Here is a 17,071-nt window from a genome sequence, read left to right on the forward strand (position 1 = left end):
CCCCCAGGCTGGATCCCAGAACAATCAGAAGTGCAGGTGGCACATCTCACTGAAAGACCCCAGGCTACCTCGGGGGGGGGGGGGGGGGGAGGAAAAGCTCATCAGAGAGCCCCTGGAGCAACAAAGAGATGCCTGGCGAGGATGAGCAGACGAGACATCCGAAGGCTAAGAAGAGGGAGCTTCTTGCATGGATGAACTTCCTACTTGGGGATTAACATCACCATCAGATCACCTGACTCCTGAGAGAGGCTCCTCTGTCTTTAAAAAGCCAGGGTTATATGTAAAATGGGAGTCTGGCAGAACAAGAGTTAATCTGGGTAGGATTAATTTTAGAGTGATTAGGATGAAAAATCGATGGGAAGGGACCCTGTTAAATACTTAAGTGATAAAGAACAGAGGGGCTGGGCATCAGTTATCAACTTGGAAGAGAACACAATCAGCCCAGGTCTTCAGACAACCTTCCTTGTGAAACGAAAGAAATGTCCCACTAAATACATCCCAGGATGAAGCCAGTGGCAAAACCCACAGACCTAAAGCCTCTGCAGTGAGAATGTGTTCATATGTATAGTCCTCCCGAAAAATTCTCGACAACAGGCTTAGAACAAACGGTCACTTGGAATGAAGAGCTGTGTCAAAGTCAAGAAGGGTCAGATACATACATGAGATGCCTATCTTAGGGATAAGAGAAACACGTAGCTTCTAAGGGTTTAAAACTGAATCCTCAGCTGTTTTGTATTTTTAGAATTTCTAAAAAGAAACTTCTATGTCATCCAGATATTAGCTCCAGCTTGCTTTCACAAAGGCGCTGCCGTCTAATTCAAGGGACTCTGGCTATTTTGTTAGGACAAGGTTCCTATGTGGACCAGTAAGGAAGCCCAGCGGACCGCGTGATCCATTCACCCATGGCACTCGGCCTCGTGTTGCACCTTCGTTGTACTTTCTCTCTCCAAACTCCCTGAGTTCAGGGCAAACGCGCCTTCTGTCATCTCTGTGCCCACGCCGTTGGTAATTCCCGCCCATCTGTTGCCATTGCTTTTTGGTCTTTCTTGAAAAGATAGGTCTCACATGGTCTCATTTGCTTTATCAAAGAGCAGAAGCAACAAAGATCACAGGGGTATGAATCCAGGAGATCAAGAACAGTGTTGAAAGAGAATCAGAAAATGTGAACTCACTTAAGCAGCCCTTTTCTGGTCTACAGTTTATTGACTCCGAGAAGTCATGCGTGTCTGACCACATGAATGAAAACGTACTTTCCAAATGACGGCTCCTCCAAAGCCACGATTTTGTAAATAGTAACAAGAGAATTACATTCTTTGCTAGATTCTAAGGAATTTGCTAATTAGACAAACTTTCACTGCCCTTCTATCCCTTTTCCCCATTAGCACTTTACATGGACTCAAAAACACTTCTGCTCTGCTCCCTTCCTAGTTCAGCCGATGGAGTGTTTGGGAGTGTCTAATCTGAAGTACAAAGGGACAGGTGGGTGACAGGATGCAGCTGGAGGGGACCCGTTCTTGGGGCGTACGCATGATAGGAACGGTCTTCATACAGACCAAATCAAAGGCCGCGGCAGCTCCAGAGAAACACTGTCCCACATTTGACTAACTCGAAGACAGTTTCTAAGACACTTTTTACTGCAGGATAAAGAATTGTTAAATAGTTTTATTTATTTTTTTTTCCAATGAAAACCACACTCCTATCACACTCTGGACACAGTTCGCTATACTTGATAAAAAATAATCTATGTAATTCTCAACTTACGCTCTAGGGACTTGAAACAACTCAGATATGGAAAAATAAACATCGAAGTGGCATTCTGAATCCTTCTCTTTATTGTGCGCTGCTTTCTCCTTCATGTGCTCTATTAAACATACACTCATACACTCAAACATACATTGGTCAAAGATATTCAACATCACAGTGGAATGAATGTGCTTCCAATCAATTTGGCAATATCGCCCTCCTTTTGGGTTCTCTTAAATAAGCAGGGCGTGGCTAGACTCGAGGTGAGAGGCGTGGTCTGCACGGACGTAAGTTACTATTTTTGTTTGGTCAAAATCAACGACAAAGAGATGCTTTCTGCAAGAGGCCCAAACCTCAGCCGACAGCCCTTGCATTTGGTGCTACCCTAATTGCAGGGACAGAGGGACAGGAAGTAATCACTTTTGCTTTCAGCACTGCACAAGGAAGTCAAAGATTTGAGTCACTTGCCTGCTTTAGTCCTGGGACAAATGATGGTGGTGTTTCAGGTCCACGGTGTTAAACTGAGAATCACCCCGGACAGCAGAAACACTTGCTCGGCAGCATTTTGTAAGAATCTCTCTAACATGGTGTCATTGAACATCCTCCCCCCTGTTTATTGAATCAGCAATGTATTTTCAAGTTTAGAATTTGGTAACTCTAATATGCTTCTCTCTGTGAAGAAAAATGAGATCTTTGTTGGTGATAGATGAGGCTTTCCAAAATTTAATTTATGTGTTGCACATCCCCGTGTTCTTCACTGAAGGCTACCCTTGTTAGCTCTGATAACTCGCACTTCCTCTTCGGTCATCTGAAGCTAATTACAGCTGCTGTTCACCGCAGAAGTAATCAATAGCTTTCTATAGTAGACCGCATAGAATCAGACCCATATACAATTAGTCCAATGTAGATACACAAAGATACCTTAATTAAAACAAAATACTCTCTGTAAGAGATATGCTTTCATAGATGACTGGAATTCCAAATATTTCGACACATTTAATGTGTTTATTCAAAGTCACAGTCTTTATGAAACCTTTCACGACTCAAATCTGTTTGATGAATTTCCCTTGAAAACAGTTTGAACTGAAAAAACTCAGTACTTGGTATTATACATTTATGTTTATTAACATTTGGATATAAATGTACTTCAAACACCAATAAGAGCTAAAAGACTATGCCTTTATCTTGGATCGAACAGATTTCCCACCCCAGTGATTTGATTAATTCTTACAAGGCAAACATCAGCGGGCAAAGGGGATCAGTATGAACTGTGCACCTTGAGTTCCTCCTCCAGCCCCCCTACTGATGTGGGAGAGATAATGCTCCCAGCACTCTCTTCAGGTGGAATCTCCTCTTCTCTACTCGGTGTTGGAGAAGCATGGCTCCTAGCACTCGATCATTGCAGATTCGGAATGTCGCCATCAACCAGACTTTGAAAGTGCACTTCAGGGTCTACTTGTTTAAGGATGAGAATGATGGAAGATGATGTGCAGTGAACAAGCCAGATGCCTTGTATCCAGAGTCCTGTTCCTTATATCTTTACCAGCCAACTCTTCTCCACAGACCTATCATTGGTCCTCCTGATCCACAACCTTCTTTCTTTCCCACACAGTCTGTCAGAGTCTGTCATGGAGGACACACAACATAACAAGATGCAAGTAGCGTCCTGATGACCTTCAGACCAAATCACTCTAACCAGCGGCGAGGTCATCACCATTGAGAGTCAAGACAACCCTCAGGAAAAGACCCGGGTAGGCTGGCAAGGATCTGCTTCAGAAGAGAGGGCAGCAGGTCCCTGCCCTCCGTCCCAGCCAAACCAGTCTCTGTCAAGTCACATGAAAACCAAGGTACTGGATTGTGTCAACTGTCACAGGTGCCATCAGATTTTGCAGGGCATTGACAAATGGCCGCCAGTTTCCTCACGGGAATGCACGCTTGCATGTCAAGAAATGATAAAGGACAACACCTGGCTGTTCTGTTTCCTCCTGCCTGTCCGCAGTAACGGGGTGCAGAGCTTTCTGCTAAAGCACAGACTCGTCCCAGTCTGCTTTTGAAGAGCTGTCTTCGTGAAGTTAACATCGGAGCGAACACCACTTACGAGAGGGAAACGAGCTCCCTGTATTTTGTATTAAATCATCAGTAAAAAATGAAGACAGTATCAGTACTTTCAAAATATAGAAAGCCAATAGTTGAAATCATTTGGTAGTAAAATTTTTTTCCTACATATAACTTCATACGTGTAAAGAGTATTAGAGTGACATATTGGCTATATTGGACTCCTGTTAGTTAAAGGGCTTCTCGCTCAGGGAAGGCTTGGGAGAGTGTCGTTCAACGATCAAGGTACTGCAAACGTTCATGCACACTCGCCTCCCCCCACTCCCCTCCGCCACACTGACTAGAAGACAGACACTACGTTTGGATGCAACAGGTGTCTTTTGTTTGGTAGGAGAGTGTAGAACTGTTTGTAGTACACAATGTGGAAAATGTTAGTACATATAGAAAAGGTGAACATTGATGCAAGCTGGTTTGCACAAAGTCCATCAAGATCCCCTTGATGAGGATCTTTGCTTTGTGACAAAAAAAAAAAAATCCCACCAAAACCTGCACCCATGTTAGGCTAAAATGATGTCATTAGAAACCAGTCATTACGTGACTCTGGAAGATTCTTTAGTAATACTAACTCCTTTCTCTTGCTAGTAACGGCCAGAGGTAAATTGTTAAAGTCATCGACATCATCATGTAAAACATGGGCCCAGTTTGTTAGACAGCCAACTTTACAAACTCCCCCTTTACGACACAGCATGCCCCAAAGCCTTTTGAATTTGGAATGTAGCACAGCGTCAGGTATCCCATAGAAGCCCTAAGGTTCACAAGATTTCTTAAAAAAAAAAAAAAAAAAAAAAAGGAAGAAAGGAAAAAGAAAAGAGAGAAAGAAAGAAAAAGTTCCAGTTGAATGAAACTGTTTTCCCAGTGTCTCAACTGAGCTCCTAAAACTGGAATTTCAGATATACAAGAAGACAGGAAACAGATAGCTTGGTTTTTGTCTTTTTACATGTCCGCATTGTTTTTTTTTTGTTTTTTTTTTAATGCAGCTACGATGTTTCTGCCAAAGATAAAGACAAAAAGGTGGACAGGGCGGTTACCACCAGAACCAGCAGCGGGCTCAGACCACACGTTGGAGGAGCAGCCATTGATTTTGTGGTTATGTGGCTGGAAGCACCAGCAAGGCCGTTCTTTTCGTAATCACGCTGTAAGAGAGAATATTTTCATTATCACCCACTACATGTCTTCCTTCCATCCCAGCGTATTTAAACCACACTTTCTCTCTCCCGCCCCTGCCTCCCACTGGCTGCACCACTCACTAAAGCTGATCCAAGGTATTACCACATACGGAGACTTCAATTCACTGACTTGTACTCAGGAAGGAATCCTGAATCTGGGTTAGAATCGGATGCCTTAGGATAAAACGGACAACACCTGCTTCTTGACCCTCTGCTATGGATTAATGAAATCCTCTTGTGGGACAGCGAGGAGCCTTCATTCACTCCTGCCTCCTGGGTCTGCCAGTAGCTGTGCAAATGGAACCTTCTCCTTCTGGTAGCCGTGGGCCCTTCCCAGCGTGGAAGAAGGGCACGAAGAATCACCTTAGGAAAGATACTGGCCCAGGCAAGTATCAGTTCATGTGGAGATGGGCCACAAAGTGCCTGGAGACCGGCAGAGCAGTCAGCAACGTTTCTCTCCATTTGCCCGCCCAACCCTAGGTTTTCTGGATAAAGGGGCCTGCCTTGATTGTCAGGTGGAAAGCCCACACCAGAACTCAGGCTTTCTGGCCCCAGTCAGCACAGCTGTCTCAAGACGGATGACTCCGTCTCCACCACAGCACCCACTCAGTCCCAGAATGCCACATCCCAGCGATCGGTACACTACAGAATCTTCGTCTCATCTGTAAAACAGGGAGAGTAATGTGGCCTGCTAATGTGGCCTGCCCGAGCCATCTCTGGGTTGCTGCAGAGGTCAAAGGGACTGTGCACAGAGTAAGCAGGGGGATTTGTTGTCTGTCTTGTCCCATGCCGGCTGATTTTACGCGACTCTGGTCACGTAGTCTCCGGGCACCGGAACGACGGCATCCGTGCTGGGTCCAGCTCTGAGATGACGCTCCTGGGTGCCACACTTACTCCTAACTTTGTGGCCTGGGATCCGCAGACTTCACTTGGCACCAAGGCCAGAGGGACATGGAAGGTGCCAGAGATCTTTTTCTGGACCTGAAACCTTGTTGCCTTTGAGCCTTGACATCATCACCCGCCTTTATATCATCACCAGGGGCCCAAAGGCTCTGTCTCTAGAAAGGCAGGGAGACCCAGAGAGAAACAGAACTTACATCAGAAAGACAGAGGTGCGTGCTGCCCGACACATTGGATTTCAGCTTCTGTGCCTGAAGAGAAACAAACACACATACATAAAATCACTCATATACAGTATGGAATAACAATTACTGATGATCCAGTCAGTTTTCTAGGGCAAGGCCATTGACAGAAATATGTGAGCCACAACTTTGAGCCTATATATAATTTAAAGTCTTCCGGTAACCACGTAGGTAAAGAGATAAAGGTGAGGATAACTGTAATAATACATCTTATTTGACCCAATATATTATCATTTCAACACGTAATCAATATAAAAAGTTATTAATGGGATACTTTACATCTTTTTTTCATACCAAGTCTTCAAAATCGGGTATGATTGACCTAGCACATCTATTTCAGACCTGCCCCATTTCAAAGGCTCATTAGCTACTTGTGGCCCCTAGTGGAAAAGGCACAAGACTAGGTTACTAAAGGCAAAGTTTTGAAGTCCTTCATATTGGGAACTCATTCATATCTCTAAATATTAATTTTCAGCATGTGCCTTCGAGGGAAAAACGTGGCAATAAAAATTCCCATTCGTTGGTAATATAGAGATATGTCTCCCCGCAGCTTACCTACTTGTTTATTCTTCGCTTCAGTCAACAAACAAAAGCGTATAGTCCCTGGGCTCCCAGGGCTGCTCTCTAGTTGAGTCAACCGCTCACTGCTTGCGAGTGACGGCACAGGGCAGAGACTCTTAGAGATGGGTCCCCTGGAGCGACAGTGCAGGGCATCACAGATCCCGATGCAGCACTCCTAAAACTGCTTCCAGGGCAGTGGGGAGGGGGCTGAGCCCTGAAGGCATTTAAGCTCCCTGTCGCCTCGCACTGGAGAAAGTCCCCACTGAGCTTCCACCAGAGAACCGAGTTGAAGGAAACATTCCAGCGCTCAGTTACAATGAGAACTGCTGACCCAGTACAGCCCTTCTGTTTTATAAAGGAAAACAGAGTGCAGTGAAGTTAAGTGACTGTTCCAAGGTCACAGAGCAGTTTACTGGTAGAGACAGATACAGACCAGGTGTCTAAAACTCTTGAAAGCAAATGTGCTCTTTCTTCCATTACAGTGTTTCTCCCAGGCAATCCTGGCATGCTTGATGCTTCATGTTCTACCTGCCTCCAAATCCAAATGAAGACCCCTTCCCATGCCCCCTTCCCCCAGAATAGGAATCTGTTGGCACCAAAGACAGAGAGCTCATGTGCCAACAGGATGACCGTGGTTAAGCACCGCACCTGAATCAAGCAGTGTCTGGGCAATCAGCTCTGAGTGAATGATGCTGGTGGGCTGCCTGTTGCAGGAAGACTTTTGCAACTCCTTGAAGACATGCTAGGCTGATGATGGCACGTTCACCCAAGGAGTAATTTACTGACCATAATGCTACTTGAAAGGCATCATAATCTTTACCTATATTTGCATATGCCAGCTGTGAATATGAAATAGAAACCTTTAAACAGGCATCAAGAATAAGACACTGTGAAGCATCCCCAGGCTGTTCAAAGGTCACAAAATGTTATATATAAGAAGATCAGAGGAGAAATTGAAAGAGCAATTGAACCTTACTCAAAAGCCTACTTGTAATCTGTAGTAATAGCAAATCTGGTCCATTGCACTGTCACCTGCAGAGAATAATGTACAGAACTTTACATGTTTTATTTCTGTTCAAGATTGGAATTGTGCCCAGATACCAAAATGGTCTTAAAACATCACATTTTCTTTTTTCCTTGCCTGTGCATAATCCACAAAAGACACAAACCCTTGCTAAGGGCCTTTGCATAACTAAGAAGTTCACTAAAATGCACAGAGAAAGCAGCCCGACTTCTAGTCTGGAATACATTATGCCTTCAAGTTGTTGCTGTGCTGTATCATAGCTACACTATGCCTCAGTGTCCAAAACCACAGCCCTCTAAGTTCTGAGGGTCAGGTGGGTCTCCTTCCTACCTTGTTCCGTATGATTAGCACCAGTGAGTAGCACTGTACTCATTATATATACATGCTGAGATGCCCATTAGCTACACGTAGTCATTTCAGGAACCTCTTGAAATACTACCATAATGCCCATTGTTATTAAGTACAGTAAAACCTTGGACTGTGAGTAACTTGTTCTGCGAGTGTTCCACAAGACAAGCAAACATTTCTAATAAACTTTAACCTGATATGTGACTGATGTCTTGCAGTACGAGTAGCACATGATGCCGATGTCACATGGTCGCAACTGAGCCAATGGTTCTTGAAGTTCGCTTTGACGTATGAGTGCTTCGGATGGCAAGCATGTTTCTGGAATGAATTATGCTCACAAACCAAGGCTGTACTGTTTTCGTAAAGGCACTTCTGCCAATGGATAAGAAAAAGTCTTCTGTCTTGACAGATTTTCATAGGTGGACTCTGGATCTGCCTACGTAGATTTCTGACCTTCACTCGTCATTGAGGGCTTCACACTGCGTACAGGCTTATAGGTTTGCAGGCTCTTGCCTTACATCTAGAAATAGCTGGGATAACGGCTCGATCACACAGGAAAATGCATTCAGACTAGCTCCAGGTCTATGAAGCCTCTGCGCTCTTCTTTTCCCAAAGTGGACATTTTGTTGGTCTCTATCTAAAGGAAAGGTCAACGTGAGGTCTGGTCACCCTGCAGCACCACTGACTTCGCTGGAAGTGGAGGGAGCATCTCAAAGCTTATCTTGCCTTGAAGACCATTCTTGTTGGCATAACTGGGTAACCTTCAGAGTAAAAGTAATAATGTGCACCCAGACCACTGCAGATGCTCTGAGAAAACGCCTTCTTTCCCGTTAAGCACCTACCCAGCCCACAGAAAGACTTAGCACTCCAGAGGCTTAGAAGTGCACCCACACAGGCCTTCAGATACTCTGCTTACATAGTATATGAACACAGCTTCCCACTGAGAGGTATGGGTGGAAACTCCCAGCACTGCAGAGGCTGAGCTGAACAGCCCTGGAGTTCTACCTGAACCTCATGTGGACCGCAGGAAAGTCTAGGAGTCTGATTACAAGGTGAAGCACAAATGTTACCATTATTGGAATAGCAGATGGCATCTGAGTAACAGAATCAAAAGATTGCACGTAGACATAGGGTTTGTTTGTCTGTTTTTTTCAATCGCACAGCAAACCTGAAGTGTATATTACAAGATGAGGGACAGTGGGTCTGCTGCCTGGACTGTCCACATCACGTACACGTGGAGCATTGCCACACTGGGTACCTGGTGCCTTTAAGGGTTAGTAGGCTGCAGATGGAGGGGGCAGAGCCTGGGAGCTTAGACCCGTGTACATCTAGCTCGCTGCATGCTTGCGAGTTCTGTATCCAATCTTAACCCTTCTAGTGACACCGGGGTCAGAAATCTGATAAGCAGATCCGGAGTCCACTTAAAATCCAGCTCCTAAGGCCCATTTTAGAAGCCTGAGCAACCTATGATTTCCACACTTTAAAGGCTGTTACCCTGGGCATTTTTGGAAACATCATTAAGCTGTCATTGTCTCGCTCGTCGGTTATGATAAATAAAGACAAAAATTAAAGGGTGGCTCCCACCTTCCACCATTGCAAAAAGTGCTTACAGACTTTAAACATTGTGTCTTAGGTGCTAAAAACTGGGATGGTCCTAGGAAAAGTTTTAAAAACCAGGAAAATTAAAAAAAAAAAACCAAAACGAAACACATAACAAAACGTCTGAGACCTTTTAAGGTATGAGGTAAGTTAGAAACTTACTTAAGAAGAGTACATTATACTGCTGAGTTCTGAACTGGTAAAAATAAGGGTGTAATCCTGGAAGTGCTGGCTCAAGGTCCTGTCTGTGGGCCCAGCAGCCCTGCTCATCAACAACATCCGCAGGGACCCTACACACAGCATGGCCAGCCTGGACCTATCTGGACGCCAAAACTTACGGTGTGGCTTTACGATACGGCATCCCTTTCAAAAAGGGAGAAGGATAAAGAAGAGGAGAGTGGATTTCATTTTTCTGAGAGCCAATTTTAACCACTGCCACAGCATGTTGAAAAATGAATTATTTAATCTCTTTTATGAAAGAGTGCCTCTTTGCAGCTAACTCGTACTTTCGCAGTTACGGAGGAAGCCACCTGACTGAGTTGAGGGGAAACAGCGCTACTAAAATACAGTACCACAGGGTTTTCATCTCCAGAAGAGGGAGATGAAAGGGATACTGGAGAAGACTGTGTCCGGCCCAGGAGCCTTGGAAAACTAGGGAACTTGTATGTAGGCACTTCATAAGCCTTGTCCCTCCAGCCGTGTTATAAAACCGTCACTGGCAGTAATCCACTAGTCCAGGCACGTCAGATAATAGAATTTCCACGGCACTGTAATTGTGGGGCCAGACCTCGCCAGTCCCTGGCACCAGAGGGTTAATAAATGCATTAGATGTTGTTAACCTCTGTTACCTGGAGTCAGAACGATGATGACGCTTTGGCTTTTCATCCCAGTGATTAGCATTTGGAAAGTCTGCCATGGTGCCAACGTCCTTCCTGTCCAGAACGCACAGACACTCAGGCCACTCGCATCCCCAGTCCGGCCCCACCCCTCGGCCACTGCACGCACACTGGAGCTCTGTCCACAGGAGGCTCTCCCGGAGCCCGGGGGACAAGGCAGGCTTTGGAGCAGCACACTTGCTCTGTTTACGGAATCAGAGACTTAAAAGCACACCGACTCGGAGCCTGGCCTTTGCTGCCCCAGGACTCTGTTTCTGTAGAGAAGCCAGTGTTTCATCTCAGGTTTTTAGGCAGCTGTCAGCCAGCAGGGCATGGAACATTTCTCTGCTCTCCTCCACGCATAAGGAGAGCCAGTTTCTGCTTTACCCCCAGAAAATAAAACCAGAGGAAGCTGCCCAATCCAATAGCAACAGACTGTCCAGGCTGCAGCCAAATGGTCGTAATTAATGATGCTTCTGGTTCTTTTCTCCCTTGCTTTACTGATTAGAGAGATTCGCTATATTAGGAACCTGTTTGCTTAATGACAGAATACAAGCAATAAACAGAGAAATACACAGACTGTAAAATGCAATCAACTTTGCTCTCCAGCACTCACTAAGTACCTAGCTGCATCTATCACACTTGTCAATACCAGTTTATTAGCATATGAGTCTCTTCTGCAGCATAAATTGGTCCTTTGCTAGGGGAAACCATTGCACGAGTTCCTCCTGAAATGGCCATTTCTCAATTTAAATCTACACGTCTTATGTCTTCAAGTAGGACAAAACATAGGAAGAAGGTGTGCACATAATTCTGAAGGTTAGAGTCTGCATTGTTACATTGCATTAAAAAAAACCAGACTCTTCTGACTTTCACGGGCAGTACTTACTAGGCAGCAACTCTATTGCGTACTTGATATACACTCGTCCAAATTAATTTCTACACAAAAAAGACAAAAGAAGCTGCCTGTGAAGTGAATCCAAGCTAAGTAATGGCAGTCTGTCCAGTGCTCTGTTGTAGCATAGTCTTTTCCGCTTTTTGGATTTTGCCTGTTGGATTTGGGAGAGCCTGGGGAGGTTTTAACTGCTGGTCTGGTCACAAGCTGTTGGCCAGACTTTCCAAAATCCCTGCCGCTGTCTATTTTGAAACTCACCTTCCTACTGATTTGCTTTTCCGACAAACTTGGTAACAACCACTTGCAACCACTGGTCCGAATAATGTGCAGTAAAGTCAGCTGCCTAAAACAAGCGGACACATAAATAAGACCTGCTCTGAGCCCCTGGGTTTGGATGCTTGTCCTCTAATGCCCGCGCTCCACAGGGAAGGGATCCATTTCCTTTCCAAGTTGATTTTTGCCAGCCCCGTGGACCCTGACACGGGTTGGGGAGGGTCTGAGGGGCTGTGAGGAGGGCAGCGGTGAGATAGGGCAAGCGTCCTTCTAAGGAGTGATGATAATCCTTGGGAGGCTTTTCTACTCGCTACCCGCAAGACACTGAACTGAACCTCAGCCAGAAGGCTTTCATTACTTTAAGTTCCAAGAAAACCTTATAAAGATATTTCACTTAGCATAGGTTTCAGAAGGCCCACTGGGTGCCAAGTTTCATTAGTCTGGTATGCTCTGGGCAGGTTGAGCCTGGTTGGAAGATGGGGGTGGGGAAAAGGCTTTGGAGGCCTGAAGTCATGCTTCCTTACCCAGAAGAAGGGCAGGCTCAGATCCTAGTTGGTTGGGCTGTACAGACAAGGCCTCCAAAATCAGTGCAGTGAACTGAAATGAGGCCAGATTGAGGGTTTATGTGTGTGTGTCTGTGTGTGGGTGTGGGGGTGCGTCTGGACCTTGAATGAGACGTGGATTCATGTTCTAGAGTCTAGCAAGTCTTGGGTTCCTGGCACTCGTGGGGCATTCCAAGTTTAACTGTCCAATTTAGGTTAAGCTCAGGGGCCAAGCCTAGAGTAGAAACCCTCTTACCTGACAGGTTTGGGGACTGTGCCCATAGATTATTGGATAACTGAGAAATTAAGTTAAGGGCAAAATCATTAAACTACTCAAAAATTACACACTTGTATAAAACTTTATTTCAGAGTTCCTTTTTTAAAAATTTGTGAGAAGAACACTTAAGATGAGATCGATTCTCTTAACAAATTTAAAGTGCACAATACAGGCACAACGTTGTACAGCAGATCTCGAGAACCTTTTCATCTTGCAGAACTGAAACCGTATACCCAGGGAACAACAACTTCCTGTTTCCCCCTCCCCCAGCCTCTGGCAACCACCATGATTTAATTCAGTATTCCATGAAGGATTGAAATAGAAGCACAGAAGAAACCATAGTTGTTTCCATGAAAACTAAGTGGAATACCTTGAAAGAGCCAAATCCTTTTTTTAAAAGAAATGCCTTTGGATTAGGTGTGGGTGAGACAAAATTATAAAAGACTGAGAAAAATTACAAAAATGTAAAAAGATTCTGCACTGAGATTCCTCTGCAGGTAGCAAACAAATGTCACTACCGTTTTAAAGAAACTGAAACTGGAAATTGTAGACCAGGAACTAATTCTAGGTGTAGCTTACGCAGAACATAAGCCAGGGAACTCCAATCAGCAAACTTGTTTCCGTGAGTTTGAGTATTTTAGATATTTTACATAAGTGGAATCCTACAGTGTTTGTCTTTCTGTGACTGGCTTATTTCACTTAGTATAATGTCCTTCAGATTCATCCATCATGTTGCGTATTGCAGGATTTCCTTCTTTTTTGAGGCTGGATATTTCATTGTATGTATTATATCAAATATTCTAACTTCAAATCTAAATGTCCCTCATTTATTGATTTTTGGATACATGACTAAGGCCACCTTCTTTAAAAAAGCTTTTTAGGGGCGCCTGGGTGGCTCAGTCAGTTAAACATCCAACTCTTGGTCTTGGCTCAGGTCATGATCTCAGTCATAGGATCGAGCCCTGTGTTGGGCTCTATGCTGACAGCATGGAACCTGCTTGGGATTCTCTCTCTCTCTTCTCTCTCTGCCCCTCCCTCTCTGACATGTGCATGTTCTCTCTCTCCCTCTTCCTCTCAAAATACATACGTACATACATACATACGTACATACTTAGGGGGAGAAAAGCTTTTTAAAGAAAGAGTTTGTTACAGTTCCCTGGCTTATGTTCTGCATAAGCTACACTCAGAATTGTTCATGGTCTACAATTTCCAGTTTCAGTTTCTTTAAAACGGTAGTGACATTTGTTTGCTACCTGCAGAGGAATCTCAGTGCAGAATCGTTTTACATTTTTGTAATTTTTCTCAGTCTTTTATAATTTTGTCTCACCCACAACTAATCCAAAGGCATTTCTTTTAAAAAAAGGATTTGGCTCTTTCAAGGTATTCCACTTAGTTTTCATGGAAACAACTATACTTTCTTTTGTGCTTCGATTTCAATCCTTCATGGAATACTGAATTAAATTATGTAAGCAAAATACAAATAAAAGAACACAAAAAGGCTTGAGAACAAACATGCCTGACTCTTTTAAGCCTGCCTCTCAACTAGAGAGAGAGCAAGGGCAGAGGTGGGCAGGAGGACAGAGGCCACCAGCTTGGGGCATGCAGTCCGCCTTGGGCGTTAGATGTTCACAAGAGAATGGAAAGGTTGGCTTCTGATGAGTTGGTTACATGAGGGTCAGTTAAAAGAACTTCTACTATGGCTTAGAACTTGCTTCCTGGTACCGGCTTGACTGATAAAGTATGATACAATGAACACAGCTTAGGAAGGTCCTAGCCTTGGCTTTTCAACCATCAGCTTTAATTACAATAATCCCTACCCTGCTGCTTGCCTCGCAGAGTTGTTCTGAGAATCAAACGTGAAGGTGGAAGTCCTTGAAAACCTCAGGTTGCTGTCGACGATTGCTTTAGCCTCCCTGTGTCTAGGCTAGTGCTCTGGGACTGGGGCAGGGGCTGGAGAAATGCAAAAGCTGAAGCTAATTTGGCTTGCGAACATGACAGTGACTAGAACTGGCGTATGGTCTTCTGTGATCCCTTGGATTTAAAAAATGAATGCAGTGAAAGAGATACAGTCCAGCAGGATATATCAACAGTCCTCCATTAGCTAAGCAGTCCCTCGGGCTTGCCCGTCAGTCTCCAGCATTCCATAAAAAGGATTCCTGCAGCCCTGCACTTGTAATTCAACACTAATGGCAAGATGGCCAGTAGCGCTGGGTGCAGACACCGTCTACGGCAGGGAGCTTCCCATGGCACTCGAGCTGGCCTTTCTTCTGTCCATACTTCACAGGATCATCTTGCATCCATTTTGCTCTCCCCTAAGTTGGGGCAAACACAGGTTGCAAACTACACCAGAGAACTGTGTTTTCCTTCATGGTTAACTTGTTTGATTAGTAAAATATTCAGACAAGAAGCAATTATGACCTGTATTTTAGAAAAGTATGCCCAATTAACAGTCAGATGATGCCAAACAATGTGTGAAAGACATTTTGGTTTGGGGTAGGGGAGGCGTTTTGTATAGCGAACATTCAAGAGAGAATGGTATAAAGGCAACTAGGGGGATGGCCCTAAAATGAAACATTTGTTTTCTCAGATGCGCAGTCGGAAATGCAAATGTGCACGGGCAACAGAAAAGATTCATTGTGGTCTCTGATGAGAAGTGCATGAAGTCTGTCTCATCAGACGCGCATCCTCATAGCCATCAGATAATATTTATTAAGCCTCTCATTCTCCTGTGCATTTATGTGCAGCTGAGTGCGGCCCCGTAATGGATCTGTGACTTATGGTGGTAACTAAGGTTTGATATAAAACGCCGTGGTCTGCAGACATAACCGACCCTGGGCTTTAGTTCACCCTCTGTTCAGAAAATGGAGTACCCTGGGCACTGTGGAAAACCAGGTGAAAGCAAAAATTTTAAAAACTTGAGAGAAAAATGTGCTCTTCGTACACGGAGAAAAACAGATAATTGAGGAAAACCAAGGAGACCAAGAGTGATACCGTGACAGTTACCATTCATGACGGCCCCCTCCGATAATGACCCCATCTGTGCTTCACTGAACACTCCCAATCGCTCACATGACTTTCTGAGGGGGGCTCTACCCCTTTGCACGGATCAGAAAACGAGGGTTCTGAGAGGCTGGGACTCGCCGAGTTTCTGCAGCCTGGGGTGTCTGCATGGAGAGGTCATCTGTCTGACTTCAGTCCCCTTGACTCCAAAACCCATGCATATGGACTCCACGCCAGACACGGCACACGTGATCTCCCATAACCCCCAGATCACCCACAGAAGTAGTTCTTCTTATCCCGCTGACAGCTGAGAAGGGGCCCAGGGAATCAATAATAAGCCTGGGGTCACGCATGCTGCCTAGGAGAGGACAGCATCAGCCACCTGGGGAAAACTGCAGTGTCTACTCAGTGCCCACCACCCGGAGCTTCCTTCCCAGACAGCCCTGTCCATGCTGTGACTCCTCTCGCGGTTTGAACAGGAGGGGTCCAAGGGAGGGGAGCCTTCTGTTGAACCTCACAGGTCACAGGAGGACCGGAGCCATTTTCCTCCCACGCATGAGCTCCACGGCTCAAACACAAGGCAGAGCCTATTATCAGGGAGGTATGGTTGGTTAGAGGTCCTAAGGATAAGAGGTCAGCAGGGGATACAAGAAATTGGATTTATTTATAGTATGTGATCTAAGTGTACTCAGAGGTATTCTCATAGGTTACCCAGAACAAGAGAGCATATTTATGGCCAAGATGGTGCAGACGTCCTATTCCTTTTTATTAAGCATGTTTATTATCCGGCAATTGGGTTAAGCAATTGTCCAACTGCTGAATTACTGTCCCTCTGATGGGCCAGCCTCACTGCCCTCTAAACCGCAGGTGCAAGTGGCCTAATGGCTCTTCCTAGAACACCTTGAGGGGGCCTAGTCTTCTCATCCCCATCTTTAAGTTATTAGCCCCCCTTTTTGACAAAAGTGGTAGGAGAAGGCATCATAAGTGGGTGATCATAAAAAATTGGTTCAAGTCGGGGCACCTGGGTGGCTCAGGCAGTTAAGTGTCCGACTTCAGCTCAGGTCATGACCTCACTGCTGGTGAGTCCGTGCCCCGCATCGGGCTCTGTGCTGACAGCTCAGAGACTAGAGCTGCTTCGGATTCTGTGTGTCTCTCTCTGTCCCTCCCCTGCTCGTGCTGCACTCTCTCTCGCTCTCTCTCTCTCAGATAAATAAAACATTTAAAAAAAGACTTAAAAAATAGTTCAACTTGAGGCTGGCTCACTTTTGCAGGGTACATACCCCGTATGATGCCCAAGTTCATGTCCCTGAAAAATCTGGGGGTAAAGGCCACCAATTGTCCCCTTAGTACAGGCTCCTTCCGTCTCGTGCTCAGCACTCACCAACCAGGAGGATCAAGTGATGATAAAAACAGTTACCGTGCTGAACTGGAGGCTCCATTACTATGCTGGAGAATTTTAATTTGTTTAATTATTACAACCCTCCTAGGCAGTAGGTGCTCATTATTCCCAT

General features: G+C 45.0%; 1 protein-coding gene across 4 annotated transcripts in view; it reads right to left on the reverse strand.

Annotated features, from left to right (window-relative positions):
• Positions 1 to 1,809: 1,809 nt before the first annotated feature.
• Positions 1,810 to 17,071, reverse strand: part of GFRA1 (GDNF family receptor alpha 1) — a 211,433-nt gene continuing 196,171 nt past the window's right edge. For all 4 annotated transcript variants that reach the window (XM_045040726.1, XM_023240978.2, XM_023240975.2 and 1 more), the window contains 2 exons: positions 6,122 to 6,175; positions 1,810 to 4,991 (listed from right to left, as the gene is read on the reverse strand). In XM_045040726.1, coding sequence (XP_044896661.1) covers positions 4,836 to 4,991; positions 6,122 to 6,175 — 210 coding nt within the window. In that variant the 3' untranslated portion in view covers positions 1,810 to 4,835. The remainder of the gene's footprint in view (positions 4,992 to 6,121; positions 6,176 to 17,071) is intronic.

Source organism: Felis catus, chromosome D2, assembly GCF_018350175.1.
Source record: "Felis catus isolate Fca126 chromosome D2, F.catus_Fca126_mat1.0, whole genome shotgun sequence".
Taxonomy (NCBI): Eukaryota; Metazoa; Chordata; class Mammalia; order Carnivora; family Felidae; genus Felis; species Felis catus.